The sequence below is a fragment of the Chionomys nivalis genome, chromosome X (genome assembly GCF_950005125.1).
Source record: "Chionomys nivalis chromosome X, mChiNiv1.1, whole genome shotgun sequence".
Taxonomy (NCBI): domain Eukaryota; kingdom Metazoa; phylum Chordata; class Mammalia; order Rodentia; family Cricetidae; genus Chionomys; species Chionomys nivalis.
Window position 1 is genome coordinate 135365798 of NC_080112.1, and position 19211 is coordinate 135385008.

Sequence of the window (19211 nt, forward strand, 5' to 3'; positions counted from 1 at the left end):
ACTCATGTGGGAATTTAAATCTTCTTTCTTGATCACGGTAATTAAATGTTGATCAATTTTGTCAACCATTCCATAGAACCAACCTTTTTTGTATGTTTTCTTTTGTTTGATCTCATATAGCCCAGGCAGTTTTAAACTTAAACTCACTAAGTAGCCCGGGATAAGCCTGAGTCCTTGATCTTCCTGGCTCCACCTACTAAGTGTGAAGATTACGGAGGTGAGCCACCACATCCAGCTAAGAACCAACCTGTGCTTGGCTGATTTTTATAGGTTTTTTCCTAGTCTCTATTTCCTTTCTTTCCACTGTAACTCTTGCTCTTCTTTCTGCCTGTTCACTGTGGTTTTCTCTCCTGCCTCTTTAAGGTACAGAGTTAGGTTGCTTAGGCAAGATGCCTTCTTTATAAACATAGGCAGTTCGTTTTTATGTTATTTTCATTTTGTTCATTTCAAAGTATTTTAGAATTTATGAATTCTTCGACTTATTGGTTATTCAGAAATATTCTGTTTAATTTCCATTGGTTTGTGAATTTCCCCTTATTTCCTTCTGTTGTTGATTTACAATTTAATTCCATTGTGGTCAGACAACATGCCTGGTATGATCTGATTTTTATCAAGTTTATTGAGATTTCTTTTACAGTCACGCATCTGGTCCATCCTGGAGAATGTGCCATGAGCATCTGATCACTGGCTGCTTTGTGGAAACAACACTATAATACTATTTTCCATTAATCTCTAATTTCTTCCCAATATTCTGAGAGTCTTACTAGCAGGTTATCACGTTTATTAATGACTACACTATCTACTGAGTGATTGCATCTTAGTTCATGCCCTCTCCTTACCTCAATACCTATTCAGATTCTATCATCTATCTATCTATCTATCTATCTATCTATCTATCTATCTATCTATCTATCTATCATCTATCTATCTATCTATCTATCTATCTATCTATCTATCTATCTATCTATCTATCTATCTATCTATCTCCCCCGCCATGTGTGTGTATGTGTTTGTGTTTTCATGTGAATTCATATGGAATTCATGTACATAGAGGCCAGAGGACCTCAAGTATATTTCTCAGGTCCCAGTCACCTTGTTTTGGAAAGAGGCCGGGAATGCTCACCCACATGGAACTTTTCCAGTAGACTCGGCTAGCTAGTCAACAAGCGCCAGGGTTTCACCTCTCTCTCTTTCCCCAGCACTAGTATTAAAAGTGCATGCCACCATCCCAAGCTGTTTTACATGGGTTCTGAGGCTTGAAATCAGTTCCTTGTGCTTGCAAGACAAATGCATTGTTGACTGAACTATCTCTGCAGCCCAACACCTATTCTCTTCCCTTATTTTTAATGCTCAAAATTGTCTAGGGAATTAACAAAGAGTAGTAACTTTGTTTTAATGATGGGAAAAATGGGAAAGCAGATTAAGTGTGTAACCTGTCTCCAGTTCCACAGACACTGCAGGTGCCAAAAGAATGGAGTGGGGGGGGGGGCTCCCAAAGCCACGCTGCAACAAGGCCCAGCTGCTGCTAGACTCATTCAGGTCTGCAGAAAAAGCATAAATGAAAGGTACGGGCCAGACCCACCCACTCCACCCTTGCCCATGCTCTTTCTCACGCGCAGGAGCACACAAGGGAAGCTGTTGGCTGCTCTCTTACTTTTTCTGATGGCATCAATAAGGGCAGCCCACCTGGCACTGCAGCTCACGGGTTAGGGACACAGGACATGAAATGTCTTCATTGTGCACAATTGCCTCAAGGCTTCCCAAGAACAAAACTCCAAGAGTCCAAAGACCAAACCGAGGCTGCAAAGGGTGTCAAGGAGCTAGGTGATGACTAGTCTGTGGGGACCAGTCAGGAAGCAGAAGACGTCCCAACTCCAGAACCTACTGACACTAGCTGTTGTCCCCACACAAGACAACAAATGTGACCAGCACGTACATACAGCCTACCCCTCCCTATTCACTTCACCCTGATTTGCTTCCAGAAGAAAAGGCTTTGTGGAAAGGAGGTCTCCATACAGAGCTTAACAAAAGTCAGTTTTCCAGATCTAAGGGGTAGCCTTTGGGGTCCCCCAGGCAGAGGCACTCTGTGTTCTTGCCTGTTAACATCAGTATGTGTGTCTGTAGATCAACAACCTCCCACCACCTTAGTAACTGTACGACTTGAGAACTCTAAAAGGCAGCTCATGTGCATTTATTTTGAATTCAAAATGGCAGCGTCTTTCACAGATATGTGGAGACTGAACAAAGCTATTTGTCGTGTACACTCGGGGAAATCCACGATTTTCTTTCCACTGAAGCAAAGTAGGAAAGCCATGATGAATACAGCCAGTGTGAGCCTGACTGATTATCCAAACCACCCTGGACTTTAGCTCGATGCTGATGCTGGTCTTGGGGAAGCTGGAATGACCAAGCTCACAGATCATGAGGTCAGGCCTTTCTCAATGCAATTTCCATGCCAAAGCCCAGTCTATGGACACCCTCTCAGACGCAAGGACCCCTAGGAATTACTGGGGGACTGGGGGAGAGATTCCTTTCAGCTTGACACTTGCAAAACTCAAACACTGAGTTCCTAGCTTCACATCCCGAGACTGTCCTCCAAGTGACATCTAACTCCGGTTTCAAGGCCACCAGCTTTAGAAGTGTGGCCAGTCACTCCTCTCTTCTCCACTCCGACCTAAACGTCGCCAGGTCATGCCCAAATGGCTATCAAACTCCATAAGGAGCCTCTTAAAAACCCTTAGCAAAGCCCTTGCCCTGCATGTGGGAGTCAGCACATTTCGAAGTGGAGTCCCAGCTAGGACTCAGCAAAACGACCGCAGACCAGCAGGCTTCCCTACCACAGGCCAGCTGAGCCAATGGAATATGTTCATGTGTCTGTCAGCCCCTAACAGGGTGTTAGTCCTACAGCTGAACTACAGTCAGAGCGGTAACTTCCTCCCCCTCTTTGTACAGCTATCTCATCTCATGCCTCCCCTGTGAAACATTTCCTAGGCCTGAAATGCTACACAACACAGATTGGAAATGCCAGCCTGGTTTCTTTCTGAATATGCCGTACTTGTTGCGAGGTTGTCTCCCTAGCAGATGGAAGTTCACAACAGTACTACATTTTATGACACAGCTGCTCTCTCTCTCTCTCTCTCTCTCTCTCTCTCTCTCTGTGTGTGTGTGTGTGTGTGTGTGTGTGTGTGTGTTTGCATGTAGGGGCACATGTGTGTATATGTATAGGAGGTTATAGGTCAATGTCAAATATTATCCTGTATCACCTCTCCACCTTGTTTGTTTGTCTGTTTGTTTGTTTGTTTCACACAGGGTCTTACTGGCTGGTCCGGAACTCTTGGCTGGCCAGGAACTCACTATATAAACCAAGTGAACCTCAAACTAATAAAGATTCACCTGCCTCTGCCCCAGGAGTCCTAGGATTAAAGGCAGGAGCTACCACATTCAGTCTACCTTGCTTTTGAAACAGCATCTCTCATGGAACCTGGAGCTCCCTGATTCAGCTAGACTGACGGGCCAGCAAGCCCCAGAAATCCCTCTGTCTCAAGCACTGGCATTACAGGCATGTACCACCATGCCCCGCTGTGACACGGGTGCTAGGAATCCACACTCTGGTCCTCACACTTCTATGGCAAGCAGTTCACTGACTGAACCATATCTCCAGCCATAGCACAGCTTATTCAGATAACATGAGTAATCAGGTCTAGGAAAACTAAGGAAACTAAGAACCCTATATGAGGATATAACATAATATAAACCAGGCCTGTCCTCAGAGCACAGTGGAATTGTCAACTACAAAGTCAATGAAATGTTTTCCTTACATGAACTGCCATGGCTGTGGTGTCTCTTCACAGTAATAGAAGCCCCAAACTACGACAGTTGGGAACTCTAAATGCACTCTCCCACGGGAGATCTTATAACTGGCGATTGAGTTCCCAGACTAATCCGCGAGCACAGCTGAAATACGGCACATCAGCAATTTTATCAATAAAACTAAAAGAAAATCATGAGATTTAATAGCAGACATTTTGACTTATCAAAATAATCATGGTCAGTAACGTCCCACATTAGGAAGATTCAAAGCAGGCTAGCAGAGGCCGCACACACAACGCACCGACACCACGAGTCAGCAGAGACAACTGGCCTTGCATGTTCATCACCTGCTGGCAACTGAAAACAATGCAAGCAATAAAAAATATTGCTCCTTGGAGGAAACACAGGTTCAACAAGATGTGAAGGAGTAATTAAGAGGACTTGGAGCTATGAGGAGGAGACTTTGGTTCACCTACAGGGATTTCAGCATGATTCTTTGCTTTGTCCAAATTAATATCTACATCTAAACTCATGCCAACAGGTGTCTGTGTTTTTGAATAGTTATCAACAAGAGTTGGGTGCTATGGCTCATGCCTGTAATACTAGACCTTGGGAGGTTGAGGGAGGAGGATTATCATAGATTTGAATCTTGCCTGAGCCACACAGTAAATTCTAGGCCAGCTTGAAACACAATTTGAGACCTTGTTTCAAAACAAAATTTATCAAAAATCCTGGTCAGCATATAATGCATAAAGCTGTCATATATATATAATTGTATATGTGTATAAATACATATGTGTATAAATACACATATACATATATATTTGACACTCTGTAGACCATACTGGCCTCAAACTCAGAGATCCACCTTTCTCTGCTTCCCAAGTGCGGGGATTAAAGGGGTGTGCCACCGCTACCTGGATATATATATAATTCTTAATAGAAAAAAATCCTGGTTAGTGGGGGTATCACAGGTAGAACAAGAATCATGAACCAGATTCTATGAGTTCAATTATCAATTTTTGTACAGGAAAGCAGGAGGTTGAAGGAAATGTTTGCAGACTGTGAGAAGCTGTGGGTCTGAGGTGGAAAAAATGAGAACAGAGTCAAGGGAACCAAAGGCACCCTTTAAAGGTGAACAAGATGAGAAGTTTCCTAGAAAAGCCACCAGGTGGCGCCACGACTTCAAACCCACATCAAATATTTTCTAGGGACTGCCTTGGGTGGACAGCCAGCATGAGTGTGGTGGGATATTGTTACTCTATGGAGTGTTAATGCATTGGGGACAGGACACGGGGGCTAAAAGGAAACATATGATAGAAGAAAAATTCAAAGTAACGCTTTGTCATTGACTTTCACAGAAAAAAATCATAGAAGATGTGTAATAGCAACAACCCTCCACAAAGCTTCTCCCTATCCTTTCCCCAGCTGTACCCCTAAGCTGGACTTGTAGTACTGCTCAATAATAAATGAGCAAGGGCAATACATTCTCTACCATTAACCTAACCCAGGCTCCCATAAAAACATCCCAGAAAGACGACCAGGGCCAGTAGTTAAAAGGTATCAGAATGGAGGCCTCTGGGAAAAACTGCAAATGCACACAGATACACACGCAGATGTGCATATTCTGAAGTGACTCTCTTTCCTACTCCCTCACTTCGAAGCTCTCCCTTTCCCTGGGAAGATCAGTTCTGGTGATAACCAATATCTTTCACACGATACTTATGCCTGCTGTTGACGCTTCTAGCAGCCCATAGACGCAAGCTCTTAAGGGAAAATCAACAGTTGATTGAAATACTCCAAGGGCAGTCTGACCCGAAATGCTATATTTTCAGATACCTGGTTAGCCACGGGGAAATTCACATTTGAGAGGAAAAAGCCTCGTTCCTACCAGCAAAGCCCCAGGTTCTGCGTAGACCACACTAACACATCACAGGAGCCAAATGACTTACTCTCTCTGCCTCTGCTTCGTTTCATTGTTTCCCAAAGCTGAGGGCAGAAGCCAGCTTTAAGCACTCTACCACTGGCTAAATCCCCAAATTCACATTTTCTTTATTAAAGATGTACTCTTTGTATTCTTTGCTTGCAGATAATTTCCAATAAAGAACCCAAGACCTTCAAGATCTATGCCACCAGTCAGGCAGACATGATGATGGTACATGCTTGCAATCCAAGCTCTCAGGAGGCTAAGACAAAGGGATCTTGGCTGAATTGGAGTCAAACCTGTCTCAAAGAACATTTCAGCATGCCCCTGAGCCTCTGAGCCACGGTGTGCCTTCCATGCCAGTGTGTGCATACTTAACACATATGCACATACGCTAGCCCTCACCCAAAGTCTCATGAGTTTGTCCAATGAATACCTTGGTGTATTACTTCAGGCAACCAAGATAAATGATAAAGAAACAGAAAAGGTGACAGGGGAGAGTGGTCACTTGACTAGATCTGTTTAGGCACGGGAAGGACCACTGCTGATACATGGGAAAGAAGGATGTACACTGGTTCAGTTTGCTGGCGAGCTCCAGGTAGTAGTCCCAAATGGAGAGCACTTCCGTGTGGCAAATATAAGGCCCACATTAATGTGAAGGGCATGCAAGCACCACCCATCCGCATGCAAATGGACCCTGAAGGTTTCCATGCTGATTTCTAAAGCAACAGTGTGTCACCAGAGGCAGAGCATTGATTGGTCCTTCCATTAAGGAAGGCTTCTGAGTGCAATCTGGCAGGAAGGTGCAATGTATCCGAACAGAACCCACAGAGCAATGTTCTATAAAGTCAGAGCCACATACCGGTTCAGGGAGCAACACTGCCCCCATCCTAACCAGAATCTTGTATGAGACAGATGCTCTCCCTCACAGCATCAGAGCTAGACCTGTTACCAGTAACATCTCTAAAACTGTCAGCTCGTTCAGCACTTCTCTCTGGAAGGGGCACTGAAGTGCAAAAGCATCACCTTAAATAAAGATGGGGAGAGGCAGTGTATCTTTCAGAAGGCAGATGCCAGAGTAGCAGAGCGGCTTAAAAAGATGATTATAAAACACAGTTTGTATCAGGATAGCATAACAGTAACAGTAGTAATAGCAAAGAATAAGAGATGCACAAAATACAATAGACACTTACCAAACACTGAATTCATGATAAACTGGAAATAGAAACAAGGACACATAAAGCCAACCAGAAACCCACCGAGTGGCTTCACATTAAGAATGACAAAAGTAAATCAGAGATATACCCACACCTTGTTCTTTAAAAAAAAAAAAAAAAGGATGGAGGGAATGGACAGGACTTTCTCAATGGTTTCCATGTGGCACACAGCCCAGGGGGCCCACAGGCAGGGCTGCCTGCTGGTTTTCCAGGCTTTGCAGCAGCAGCAGCAACAGCAGCAAGCACTGGACCGGGTGCATAGTCGGTATGCAATAAACACAGAGTGCAATAAACTCTATAGTTCTAGAGTGTTCACTGGTGCTCCCCCAAAAAGTAAAAAAGGAACAATGTCCAATCATAAGCAGCAGGAGGCAGGGATTCTGAGGCAGCTTTCCTACCTGGCCTGCTAATGATGGAAGCCAGAACCCTGGCATAAATCTGAGTCTTTACCCAGGCCAATGAAGAATGGACTATAGCCTACATATACCATCCGTCACATGGACAGAGCTAAATAGGAATTCCTTCTACAGATGAAACCAAATTGATTTTTATTTTGTTTTGAATTGAAGTAGAAAAGAGCATTCAGATGGGCAAAACCAACTGTTCATCTTTAAGAACACATTTGCTAGTAACTGTTCAAACTTCTAATTTATTCAATTTTGCTTCTCAACTCATGTTTCTGGACATTTTTTTAAAAAAAAAAAAAAAACAATTCCCTTTACCCTTTCATGTTCCAGTTTAGGAGGGTCCATCATTCTTCCGTATGGATTTCACAGAAAAGAAATTACCAAGTAAGAAGTCACTTTCAACTAGTTTTGTCTGAGCCAAAAGTTGTGCTCTGTGACCAGAGGTAGGTGTACCTCCCTGACATTGTCATGCCCCAAATGGGCAGCTGATGGCTCTCAAGCTAGCTTGGGTGGTTGACTTTCTCCTGGAACTTCAGTTGAACCTTTCTTCTCAAACAATAGACCCGAGTACTCATTTCTGTCCCTCCTTAGAAACTCTGAATGTCACACTGAGGCTAACCATGTGCTGACATTCATGGTCTGTGTTCCTGCCCTGTTCTTGGAGAAGACTCCAAGTTCTTCTGCCCTTGTGCAGGGAAAGACAGGCTTATTTCAGATGGCCAGGTACTAAAGCCTGTCGGTCAGCCATTGCCACAAAGTGAGGTAGGTCGCAGACTGCTGGAACAGCGGGATGTAAGTGGGGAGACTTCTTGAGCTCAGGCCCCAGTGACATGGCTCAAGTTCAGAGTCACAGCCAGAATAGAATGGACTCTTTTTTCATTAAACCAATTCCAGGCCTGAATCAAATGACAAGGCCCACATAGAAAGAAAAGAGCCCTCCCATCTTTGACTAAGTTGACGGGAATTTGTGTTTTCTGCTAAATTCTCACAGGGTTCAAGATTCATATACCTGAAGAAAGATCCCATATTAGCAAATCAAAATAGACTTTCAAACCCTAAAAGCAAGTTCCTCCCTTAGTCATAGCTATAAAGATACTGACAGCCCAAAATCATCCTAAAGGTTGGAAGGGCAAAGCTGGATAGAAACAAGAGGGGAGGGGGAAACTCCAATAACTCGAAAAATTACAGAACTGTTTAGGAGGAACCAGAATGACCTCCCACAGATTTTGTTTCTGATCTTTGTTTTAAGGGGGAAGGGTGGTTTTTTTTTTTTTTTCATTGATTTTGGGTGGGAAAGAAATGTAGCTTTTGAGATCAGTACAATGAACTATTTATCTGGCCTGAGAAGGCCAGTCAGTCTCCAGCACACGCACTGATTATTATAAGGAGGGGCAAAATAGTGTTAGTCTTAATGGGGTGGGGGAGGCACCCATCCTGGGGCACCCATCCTGGGGCACAATGCTTCCCTTCAGCTGGGAACTGATGTTTGGCCCAGGTGACCCAGGAGGTCAGTGTGAAGCCTGGAGCAGAATGGAAATGGGCTGTTATGGGCTTCACAGTTACAGGACGCCTTTGCCTGTTCAAGTCTCTTAGTTCCTGGCATTTAGCATGTAAAAACGCCAACTACAAAAGCCTGGTCTTAATCTGGCTGAGGGCCTAAGGTAGAAGACTTAAAACAGCCAAGTAAATTACCCCGTGGAATTCATTTTTCTAGTGAAAAAGAAATTCAAGGCCAGGGTTTCAGATCTAAAGAAACAATTATCTGAAAAGTTCTGTTCTTTAGGTGACTTCAAGTTCTCAGGTAATTTCATTGAAGCCATGCACATAATTACCTTCATTCCTTGCTTTAATTAATTCCTTCTCTTCTGAAATTAATTAAGTCTTTTATTGACTTTATAAAGTAGCAGGGCTGACCAGACAGACCTTGCTTGCTCGTGGTCACTGTGTATGGAACAGCAGGAACCCCTGACGTGAGACGAGCCATATGAAGGAGATAGCTCAGAAGCCAGAAAGAAGACTCACTGGGCTCCAGCTCTTAAATCCAAAGTCCAAGTCTTCCCTGGACTTGGGGAATCTCTATGCAAGAATGGAGAGCTGAGCATGTCAGCTTAGGCCAGACATGGTGCCATGCCGGCACTTGGGAGTGTGAGGCAAGAGGAGTCAATATTCGAGACTAGCTAGGGCTAAGTTGAAGGCCAGTCTGAACTATGTGGGACTCTGTCTCCAAAGATAATTTTTTTTAAAGAATTCAGGAAGCATTTAGCAAAGATTAGTTTTACAGTAACATAAGCTAAATTATTAAAATGGGAAACCCCCAATTTTTGATACAATGAGATTTCAAAGAAGAAGAAGGAAAAGAAAATCCTATAGCTGCTAACCAACCTGGGTCACTAGCCAGTATTTCATGTGAATAATTCAAAATAGGAAATGGAACCCAGAGCAGCTGGAAGGGGCAGGAGAAGAGGCAGGAAGGAAGGGAGACACAAAGCCAATGTTACCAGAACTAGGATCAATGGGCAGTTTATTAGACAAATTCTCATGCTGTCTAAATTTTATGAAAGATTAGCTGTTCTTCCCTGTGGTTATGTAAACTTGCTTCTTTTTTCCCCTTGTTAATGGAACCCTTTGCTAATACATTTCTTCCTGCTGGTTTTGAACAGCTCTCAATTCCCTTTTAAGGACATAATAAGCCCAGGAAAAGAGGGCAGCTGAAGTCTGACTTCATATGGGCATGCTCAGCCCACTGTGGGCCCTAGCTGACCCAAGGTCAGGCAGTGCTAACAGTACCGAGTGTGCCCACCGTTCAGCAAAGAGGAGGGTCCTCTCTGGAATTTTTACATCATTCAAAAAGCAGTTTTGGCCAGGGCAGATGGTAAATGGAGCAGTTTTAATAAGCTCAGACCTAAAGTGACTTAGGTCTCAAAAGAAGAAAAACAAGACAGTGATTGAAAGGTTTCTGGGCTAGATGATGCACTGTTATACCTTTGAAACGTCTTCCCTATAAACACAGTTGAGGCAGGGTTTGTGTTGGGGAGCCAGGCACTTAGAGAGGCAGATGCTAATAGATTTTCTTTTCATTCAAAGGAGAGTATGGGCAGAGATGTGAGCAGACACTCTCAGGCCAGCCTGAACCTTACTGTTCTCTACACTCGCCTTTCACTCACACAAATAGGCAAGAAAGTCGAAACTAAACCCATTGATAAATCATTACTCAACTTTCCTTGAAAACATTTTATTAGTTCTTTTTATTACAAACTTACTAGGGGTGTGTGTGTGTGTGTGTGTGTACACAATTTATACTAAAAACCAGAAAAACAAACTCCTCGACTTTTCAGCAATGTTCAATTTGACATCATGCATACAAGGGTCTCCAGATGTACCCATGTGCAGGGAGAAAGGTCCCTCCCCCCTTTGCCATACCTCGCTTATTGGTTCTTAAAATGGTTTCAGAAGACAGCAAAGCATTTCCACTGGCTACATGGAGCATGGGCTTCTCTGGAGCTTTATTGGCGAGAGGGTCTTTCTTCATATCCTTCTTTATTTCCTGTGAGGACATAGAAAAGGAAGGGAGTATTTAGAGTTTGAAGTTTTGGTGTGTCCCTTCATCCCTCTGGAAATGAACCATAATAATGCCACATAAGCACAACACAATATTTGACAAAAACCATTGTCTGAATTTGTGTAGTTTACTTCTTCTGTTTGTTAAGGAAACACCTAGGCCTATAAAGTGGACGAGTGCCCAGTATAGGAAGGTAACCTTATGTGACTGGGGCCATTTCACATGACCATCAAGAGAATGGTGGAAATGTAAGCACCACCATATAACTCCAAATTATGGTCTCTTTTACATTTTTCCACTATGACAAGCCCCAGCCAAGCATATGCCCCACTTCAAAAGCCTTGATTTCTATTCTTCTCAACAAAGGTTTAGAAAAACTACATCTGTGAATCACCACTATACTCATCATTATACCAAACTCAAAAGATGATTTAAATGCATTTGTAGTTCTCAAGTTCCTCTAGATTTATAATTTTTGACCAAAAAAAAAAGTAAGAGCTAAATGACAGGCAAAAAGAATGCCTATCATTTTAGGTCAGCAAACTCAAGCCCATCATGCTAGTTTGTAAATAAAATTTCATTAGCGCACGAATTGCATTCATGTGTCCTTTGTATGCCGCTCCAATTCCAGAGCTGAGGAGACGTTACAGAAAGGAAGCCTGAAACGTCCAACCTAGTATAATAAATGTTTGCTGCCCTTCATCTAGGTGGACTTCTACCCAACCTCATTTAAGACCTGGCTCTTGGAGACAGCAAGATGGTTCCGTGGATGAAGGAACTTGCTAGATGACCTGAAGTCAATCCTTGGGGCCAATACGGTGAAAGGAGAAAGGAGAGTCTAGAAAGCTGTCCTCTGACCTCCATATAATCAATCAATCAATCAATCAATCAATCGGTGCCATTTTAAAGATCTGGATCTTGGGGTTGAGGCAAAGGCTCAGTGAGTAAGAGTGCTTTCTGTGCAAACATGGAAACCTGAGCTAGACTCCCCAGCACCCATGTAAAAAGCCTGCTGTTATCGCATGTGTACCAGTAACTCCATCAATGGCAGGGGTTGGGGCAGAGACAGGACAATCACAGGGCTTGCTGGCCACCAGCCTGGCACCAGGTTGGATAAGAGATCCTCTATCAATGGTTCTCAACCTTCCTGATGCTGTGATCCTTTCATACAGTTCCTCGTGTTGTGATAACCTACAACCATAACATCATTTCATTGTCACTTCACAACTGTAATTGTGTTGTTCTGAATCGTAATATAAATATTGATAAGCAGGACATCGTATATTCACGGTATTTGATATGTGACCTCCCAAACGGGTTGCGGCCCACAAGTTGAGAACCACTACCTATATCAAAGGACTAAGACAAAATGATAGAGCAGGACACCAGCATCCTCTTCTGGCCTCCACATTTAACATGTGCGTGCGCACACACACACACACACACACACACACACACACAGAGACCTAAATCTTTTAAACCCAGTGCATGATTTAGTCACAGGCTTAATGCTCCTAACGTAAAACATGAACTGCTCCAAAGCAAAGCCTTTTGAGCACTGACAATGATGCTACGAGTGAAAATGTCCACTCCTGAGCCCGTGGGATAGATTACAGAGAAAGCAGAGGTACACTGAAAATGGCGCCTAAAATGACTCTCAGCCTATGTGTATGTGTGAAACAAGTTAGCTTTGTGTTTAGTTTTGAAATTTCACTATAAAATATCTCATTAGTTAAATGCGAAGACCTCCCCTCCAACCCCAAAACTGAAATGGTTCAAGTCCCAAGCACTTTGGATAAGGAATGCTCAATATTACTTTATACTGCTTTAATAACTTAGATAACTCTTTGTAAAATAATTAATAGCCAAAAATGATAGGAATGGTCACACAAATACAGGTCTATCTATACACAGGAACTCTTCCAAAGCTAGCAGTCATTTCTATGCTTGTCTGAGCCCATGATCACACCAACTTAGGTACAAAATCAAAGCTTAGGGAGCCAGGCCTGAAGCCTGAATGGCAGGAAGGACTCACAGATAAGGCATTGTATGCTTCGAAAACAACAGGGTAAGAAATGGAGGTTTGTCCCCCCTACAAAATGAGTCAGAAGGCTGTGGTGGAAAGAAAGCAACAAATGCTTGTCAAAACACTGCCTCCGCCCCTAGGCCAATAGCTAGCTTTCTTCACAACAGCCTCCTCTCTGCTGCTCCTTAACCAGGGCCTCACCGGAAACCAGCAACTGGGCTGGGGCCTTGCTAGGCTGAGAGTTTCAGCTGCTATCTCTGAGCCCACACCAGCAGAGGTAGGTCTGCATATCACACAAAGCTGATCGTGTGTGTGTGTGTGTGTGTGTGTTTGTGTGTGTGTGTACAGGGACACCCACCTCATCAGCCCCAACACCTGCTACAACAGCAGTTGCTGGGGCTTCCTGTAGCCTCACAGGCAGATGGCTTCAGGGGACAATCTGCAAACACTGTCTGCCTAAGCCACATGATGGCTGCCAGCCTGCTATGGCTCTTGAAGACACGAGAAGAAGCCACCAAATGCACTTGTTTCTCTTAATGGTGGCTAACAACAGCCATCTACCTTTGGCAGGGAGTGATCCCAAGACATTCAGTGGACCATGGCGGTGACATGACCACTCACCATCAACACCACATATTCAGGATAAACTGAAAAGGAGGACAAAGGTGGCGATGCTAAAATGCTCAGTAGAAGACACCTTAGAAGCTATGGTCCGCAACAGTGCAGGTCCTGTTGCTGTCCCAGAAGCAGGCAGAACAGAGATAACACCAGAAGCTTGCCTAGACACACCGCATTCCTTTGTCATGCCCACACCTCTGTGACTGTTCACATTTGACTAAAGTTCTTAAGTGTTTTCTTAGGTAGAAGAAACTCAGTTTTGCCAGGAAAAAATAACCTGGGTACATGACAAGGCAGTGAACTCTACAAGGTCCTCAGCTGAACAATGCCTTGACTCGGTGTAGCCATGGAAGGCCAGTGCCTTCCTCCAACCCCCTCTTCTCATGAGGGAGGAGGGCTATCCTATTTGGCCCCCCATCATCTGTCCACTTACCCGCACTGGAAAAGTCAGCATTTGTCTCCTACCTAACCAGTCTCCCAGTCAGCCTTGACCACTTCCTCTCTCTGTTTCTCTCTATTCTTCCTCTATTGTCTTGAAAAATGATTAAAAAAAACAAAAGCATTGGACATTTCTCCAAAGGAAAAGTACAATTGGCCAATAAACTTATGACAAAAATGCTCCCTCGTTAGTCATTAGGGAAACGGAAATCAAATCCACAGTGAGATGCCCCTTCAGATGACTAAGACATCTTGAATTGAAGTGGGGAGGGAGGGACGGAGAGAGGGATAAGGAGAGGGAGGGAAGGAGAGAGGGTGGAAGGGAGGAAGGGAGAGAGGGGGGAAGGAGGGAGGGAGGGAGGGAGGGAGGAGGGAGGGAGGGAGGGAGGAGGGAGGGAGGGAGGAGGGAGGGAGGGAGGGAGGGAGGGAGAGAGAGAGAGAGAGAGAGAGAGAGAGAGAGAGAGAGAGAGAGAGAGAACAGGAACTGCTAAACTGATAAGGATAGGGATTTGGAGCAAATGGAGCCCTTCTGTATGGCTGGAGAAAATGTAAAATAGTGGAAGGCAGTGCAGCAGTTCCTCAAAGTTAAATAAAGAACAACACCACGGGACCTAGAAATTCTACTCTTAGGGACAGGCTCAAAAGAACTGAAAGCAGAGATGGAGACAGACAGGCATGGGCCAGTGCTTACCACATTATTTATAAGAGCCAACATAAGGGAGAACTCAAGGGCCATGAACAGATAAGTGGATAGAAAGACTGCTGTACAGCTATAAAATGAACTAGTACTCAGCCTTAAAAAATGAAGTTCTGCTACACGATGCAACACAGAGGAGCCCGGAAAACACGCTACATGAAATACATACAGCAGACACAAAAGTAAAAATACATGATTTCACTTCTATGAGGTCTAAAATAGGCAAATTCAGGAATGAGTTTAGAGGTTACCTAGGAGTAGGGACAGGAAATGGGGAGTTATTTAGTACTCATAGAGGTCCTGCTGTTGACTTTGAGAGTAGTGTTGACTCATATGGTACCATAGATGTTCTGCCACCACCGGCTGTATACTGAAAGTTAAAATAACAGATTTGATAAGACTGTACAATGTGCCAAAGCCCACCCTAAGAGCATACCTGGTTAGCAGTGTCTTGGCTGTAGACAAGCCTCAGTCACAGAAGACTACCCCAAGAGATCTAACAAAAGAGCAGAATGGGCACCGCAGCCCACTAGCTTCAGGGCTCATCTCTCTGCTCCAGTGCTCTGAGCTCCACCTCAATTACAAATCTACCTCCAGTCTCTCCCCTCCCAGTTTAGTCTCTACAACCTCACCAGGGTATTTCTAAAATAAAAGTCTCCTGTGTCATCCTTCTTCTGAAATCTAAAGTTCTTTCCAAATGACCACAGGCCTAACTTTTTCATTCAAAAACTTTCCAATCACAGCTAGCTGTCAGTCTCCACAACTGTTTCTAGCTAGAAATACCTGCCATGCATGCTGGCCCCATGGCATCAATTACCACACAAATGCAAGATAGCCAATACCATACCTACATGGAATTCAGACATCACAGGTGCCCAGCAGGATGCTCTAAAAACAGATGATGAAGGTCCCAGCAACACAACTTGACACTTGAAAAGTACTTTCACATATATGTTTCCATTTGCCCCTCCTGAGACAGTCAGGATGCAAGAGTGGACCAAAGCACTAAAGTATAAGGAAGCAGAGTCACCCAGGGACATGGCCAGATCTGCCCCGACTCCTCTGGCCTCTCCCAAAGAGCCAGTGCCTTGACTTAGAGAGTGCACTTGAAGCTTTCTGCCTGAGGCTCCAGAGGTGACCAAAGCCTCTCTGAATGCTTAAAGGATTCGCTGTATCTCTACCCACAAAAGCAAGATTAGCAAGGCTCAAATCTATGGAGTCCTTTATCATGCACATGAAAGCCCTCCTTCCTGTGGAGGAGGGTGCACTTGGCACTAAAGCAATGCCTGCCTGCCTGCCTGCCTGCCTGCCAGATGGAGCCACCACACCTGGAGCTCTCCGAGGTTCTGAGCCAAGTATGCAGGACTCTGGATTGTCCCCAGACTGGGTATTCATAGTCCCCCATCTTCAGTCTCAGTTTTGTGACAATTAAGCCCACTTGTTAAAATGCTAGGTATTACTATCTCAGAGGTAGAGGCTGCATCCTGGTGCAAAACTGTGAGCTACAAAGGCTTGTAGGATTTTATACACACATGCCATCACGTGTAAATTAGCCATGACAGTACCACTTAAATATAGTACAAGAGGTAGGGGCTATCCTGCAAACCTTAGATGGCAAAAGAAGCCTAGATTTTCTTCACCTCAAATCTTGTGCCTTAACAATGGAAATATGACATGCACAGCAAAGCCAAAACCATCAATAAGATAGCAACACTGCAAGGATGTGTGAGCTGTGCCTCTGAGAGAAGGGAAGGAAGAACTCTTCACATTATCACTGTTTCCCAGAGGCACTGGATTGTGCAGAGCCAAAATAGCTGACCCATATTCAGAAGATAAACAGCCCCAACCATGTTAATGTAGTAAGAATCTTTTCTGTGTCATATTTAGGGGCCTGCAGAAAGCAACCTTGCTGAACCAACACCTAATCTGTATGTAACTGGGTGCTAAATTAGAATGAATAGTCTGCTTTCCAATCAGTGGAACTGCCTGGATGTGACCAGCTGCCTAGCTGGCTCTCCTCTTCTCTCCCGTCCATTACACAGTACTCAGGGCTCAGGGTTATTACTGGCTTGACTCTTTAAACTACTTGTTTAGTCTGCAACCAAAATACTACACAGGACCAACCAAAGGCAAATTTGAGGGGATTCTCTTCCTTCTCATCCTTTTCATTCTCTCCTTAAGTTTTCTACCATCCATGAGAGGGAAGGGCACAGGCTTCATGGGAAGCAAAGAGAATGAACTTTTTGAGCCAGAAAGTTGGAAGTAGTCCTGGCATCATTGAATAGGGGCATGACCTTGGGAGCAATGCTTCAAATCTCTAAGCAGCCCTTTTGTCATCAGTAAAAGAAATACAGTGCTAAATGTGTCATCACAGGGGTACCTTCAGGAAAATTAATGGACTGAGGACTATTGTGCAAAATATTATTTGCTATCATTATTAAACAGTTAACTGCTATTTTCAAAATAGGACTAGAAAGATGGCCCGGTGAGTAAGAATACTTACTGTACAAGCTTAAGGACCTGAATTCCAATCTCCAGCACTAACGTAAAAAGTCAGTGTGGCCACATGAGCCTGGAAGCCAAGAGCGGGGGTAGGGTGCACAGGAACCCAGACAATTACTGGGGTTTGCTGTTCACCAACCTAGCTCCAGATTCCGTGAAAGATCTTGTCTCAAGAGAATAAGACAGAGTAATACAGCAGGACATGCAACATCTTCCTCTGTACCCCACCCACATCACAGATGTGTGCATTCACACACATGAATGTAGATACCGCATGTGCATGCACACACACACACACAACTTATACATAATATCACAAACAAACCTCATAGTAATAATGCCGAGTACAAGAAAGCAGACACAAAGGATTATATGCTGTACTGATTCATTAAAGTCCACCAGCAGGCCAAACCAATTACTGCGGAGAGACATTAAAATAGCAGTCACATTTGGGGAGGTTCCCATGAAGAGCGGAGCCAGGCAAGTGCAGCCTGTTGGGAGGATAAAAAGGTGCTATCATTTGGTCTGGGTGACAGTTACACGGGCATGTGAATACTAAACAATTCATCAAACTGCACTTCTAAAGCCTCTTTCCTTTAGGTTATTTCAATTAAAAAGAACAACATGAGCACTCAAACCAGAAGAAGATAACCTTTAATTCTAAATGTGCTAATATTTTGTCTTCGAAGACCAGAAACATGACAAGTAAGTACTTGGATATTTTAACGCACGTCTCAGGCAGTACAAAGCTTTCTGAGATAAACATTAAGCTAACGGATGGTCACACTAAGCCAGATGCAGCATATTGAGTGGGTGAGCCAAGACGTGTCTCATCTTATTCAGACAGTTGGTTCAATGGATCCTCACTCTCCACCCCAACTGCTGTCCTTCTAACTTGCAACATTTCCTTCTCTGGTTGCCAGTAATACACGCAAACAGAGCAAGATGGTGCCATAGACACCAGGGGGCGCTCAGGAGCTCATCATCCCTCTAACCTGTTCAGAATGTGTTGCTGGGACTTCTCTTTGGCACAGGAGGGCTACACAGGGTTGGGCAGGGTCCCCAAGGCTCAGAGTTGAGAGAAAATGAGGAAAACTGGCATCACTGGTCACCTTCCCTTAAATTCTGTGTATTTCTTCCTGAAGGAAAAGCTTCCCTTGGAGTCAGACATGGCAGTGGGATCAGAGCTGCATGCACCACCCCCAACACACACTGCTCGAGTTCATAGAAACCCACTTTTCAAAATTACCCTCTGCTTGGAGAGCAGAGGAAATCACTAAAACAAATCATTACACCAAACGCACTGACCGAGAGAAGTGTAAATGGACAGAGAATCCTCAACACGTGGCTCTTTCTCCACCACACTGAAGTCTACACAGCAGCCGCCCTGCCACTATGTTCCTTACATGCAGAGACTGCTTTCCCAGCATCTGGCTTCCTCATAAAATTCTGGCTGTCCCACAACACCTGAGGAGACACAGCAAGGACCGAGAGTAAAAGTAATAGGACAGAGAAAGTTTTAGCTGCATGGGAAAGAGTCTGTTTAGAGAGGGGGAGAGTTAAAAGAAAATACTTATTTTATCAAACCACAAAATAATGCACAGGTTTCATGAGAGAAATATATATGTGCATACTTATGTACCTAGATACATACATAAGTAAATATAACAAGATATGAGTTTTTGATAGGACAGGATGGTGGGCACATTAGTATTTGGTATTTGTTAGAAACATTTCAACATTTCCCCTAAAAATTACATAATGAAATCATGTTGATGTCTCATACCACTCAAATGACTTTCTCATATTTACAAAATATGCTGCCACTCAGAAAAGGACTTTGACATGTAATTATAAATGTACCAATTTCATTTTCAGCTTGATGCTAACAAGCAAAGAAGTTTCAATTTAGCAAGACAGCCACTGCCATGTTGCTACGTCAATCTTCAACGGGGTGAAGACTGTGATATCATAACCTTACAGTATTATCTCCCAAGAATTGACCTTGGCAGG

General features: G+C 43.9%; 1 protein-coding gene across 7 annotated transcripts in view; it reads right to left on the reverse strand.

Annotated features, from left to right (window-relative positions):
* Sh3kbp1 (SH3 domain containing kinase binding protein 1) overlaps positions 1–19211 on the reverse strand; it is a 341909-nt gene that overhangs the window by 197748 nt on the left and 124950 nt on the right. For all 7 annotated transcript variants that reach the window (XM_057759526.1, XM_057759524.1, XM_057759523.1 and 4 more), the window contains exon 3: positions 10779–10902. In XM_057759526.1, coding sequence (XP_057615509.1) covers positions 10779–10902 — 124 coding nt within the window. The remainder of the gene's footprint in view (positions 1–10778; positions 10903–19211) is intronic.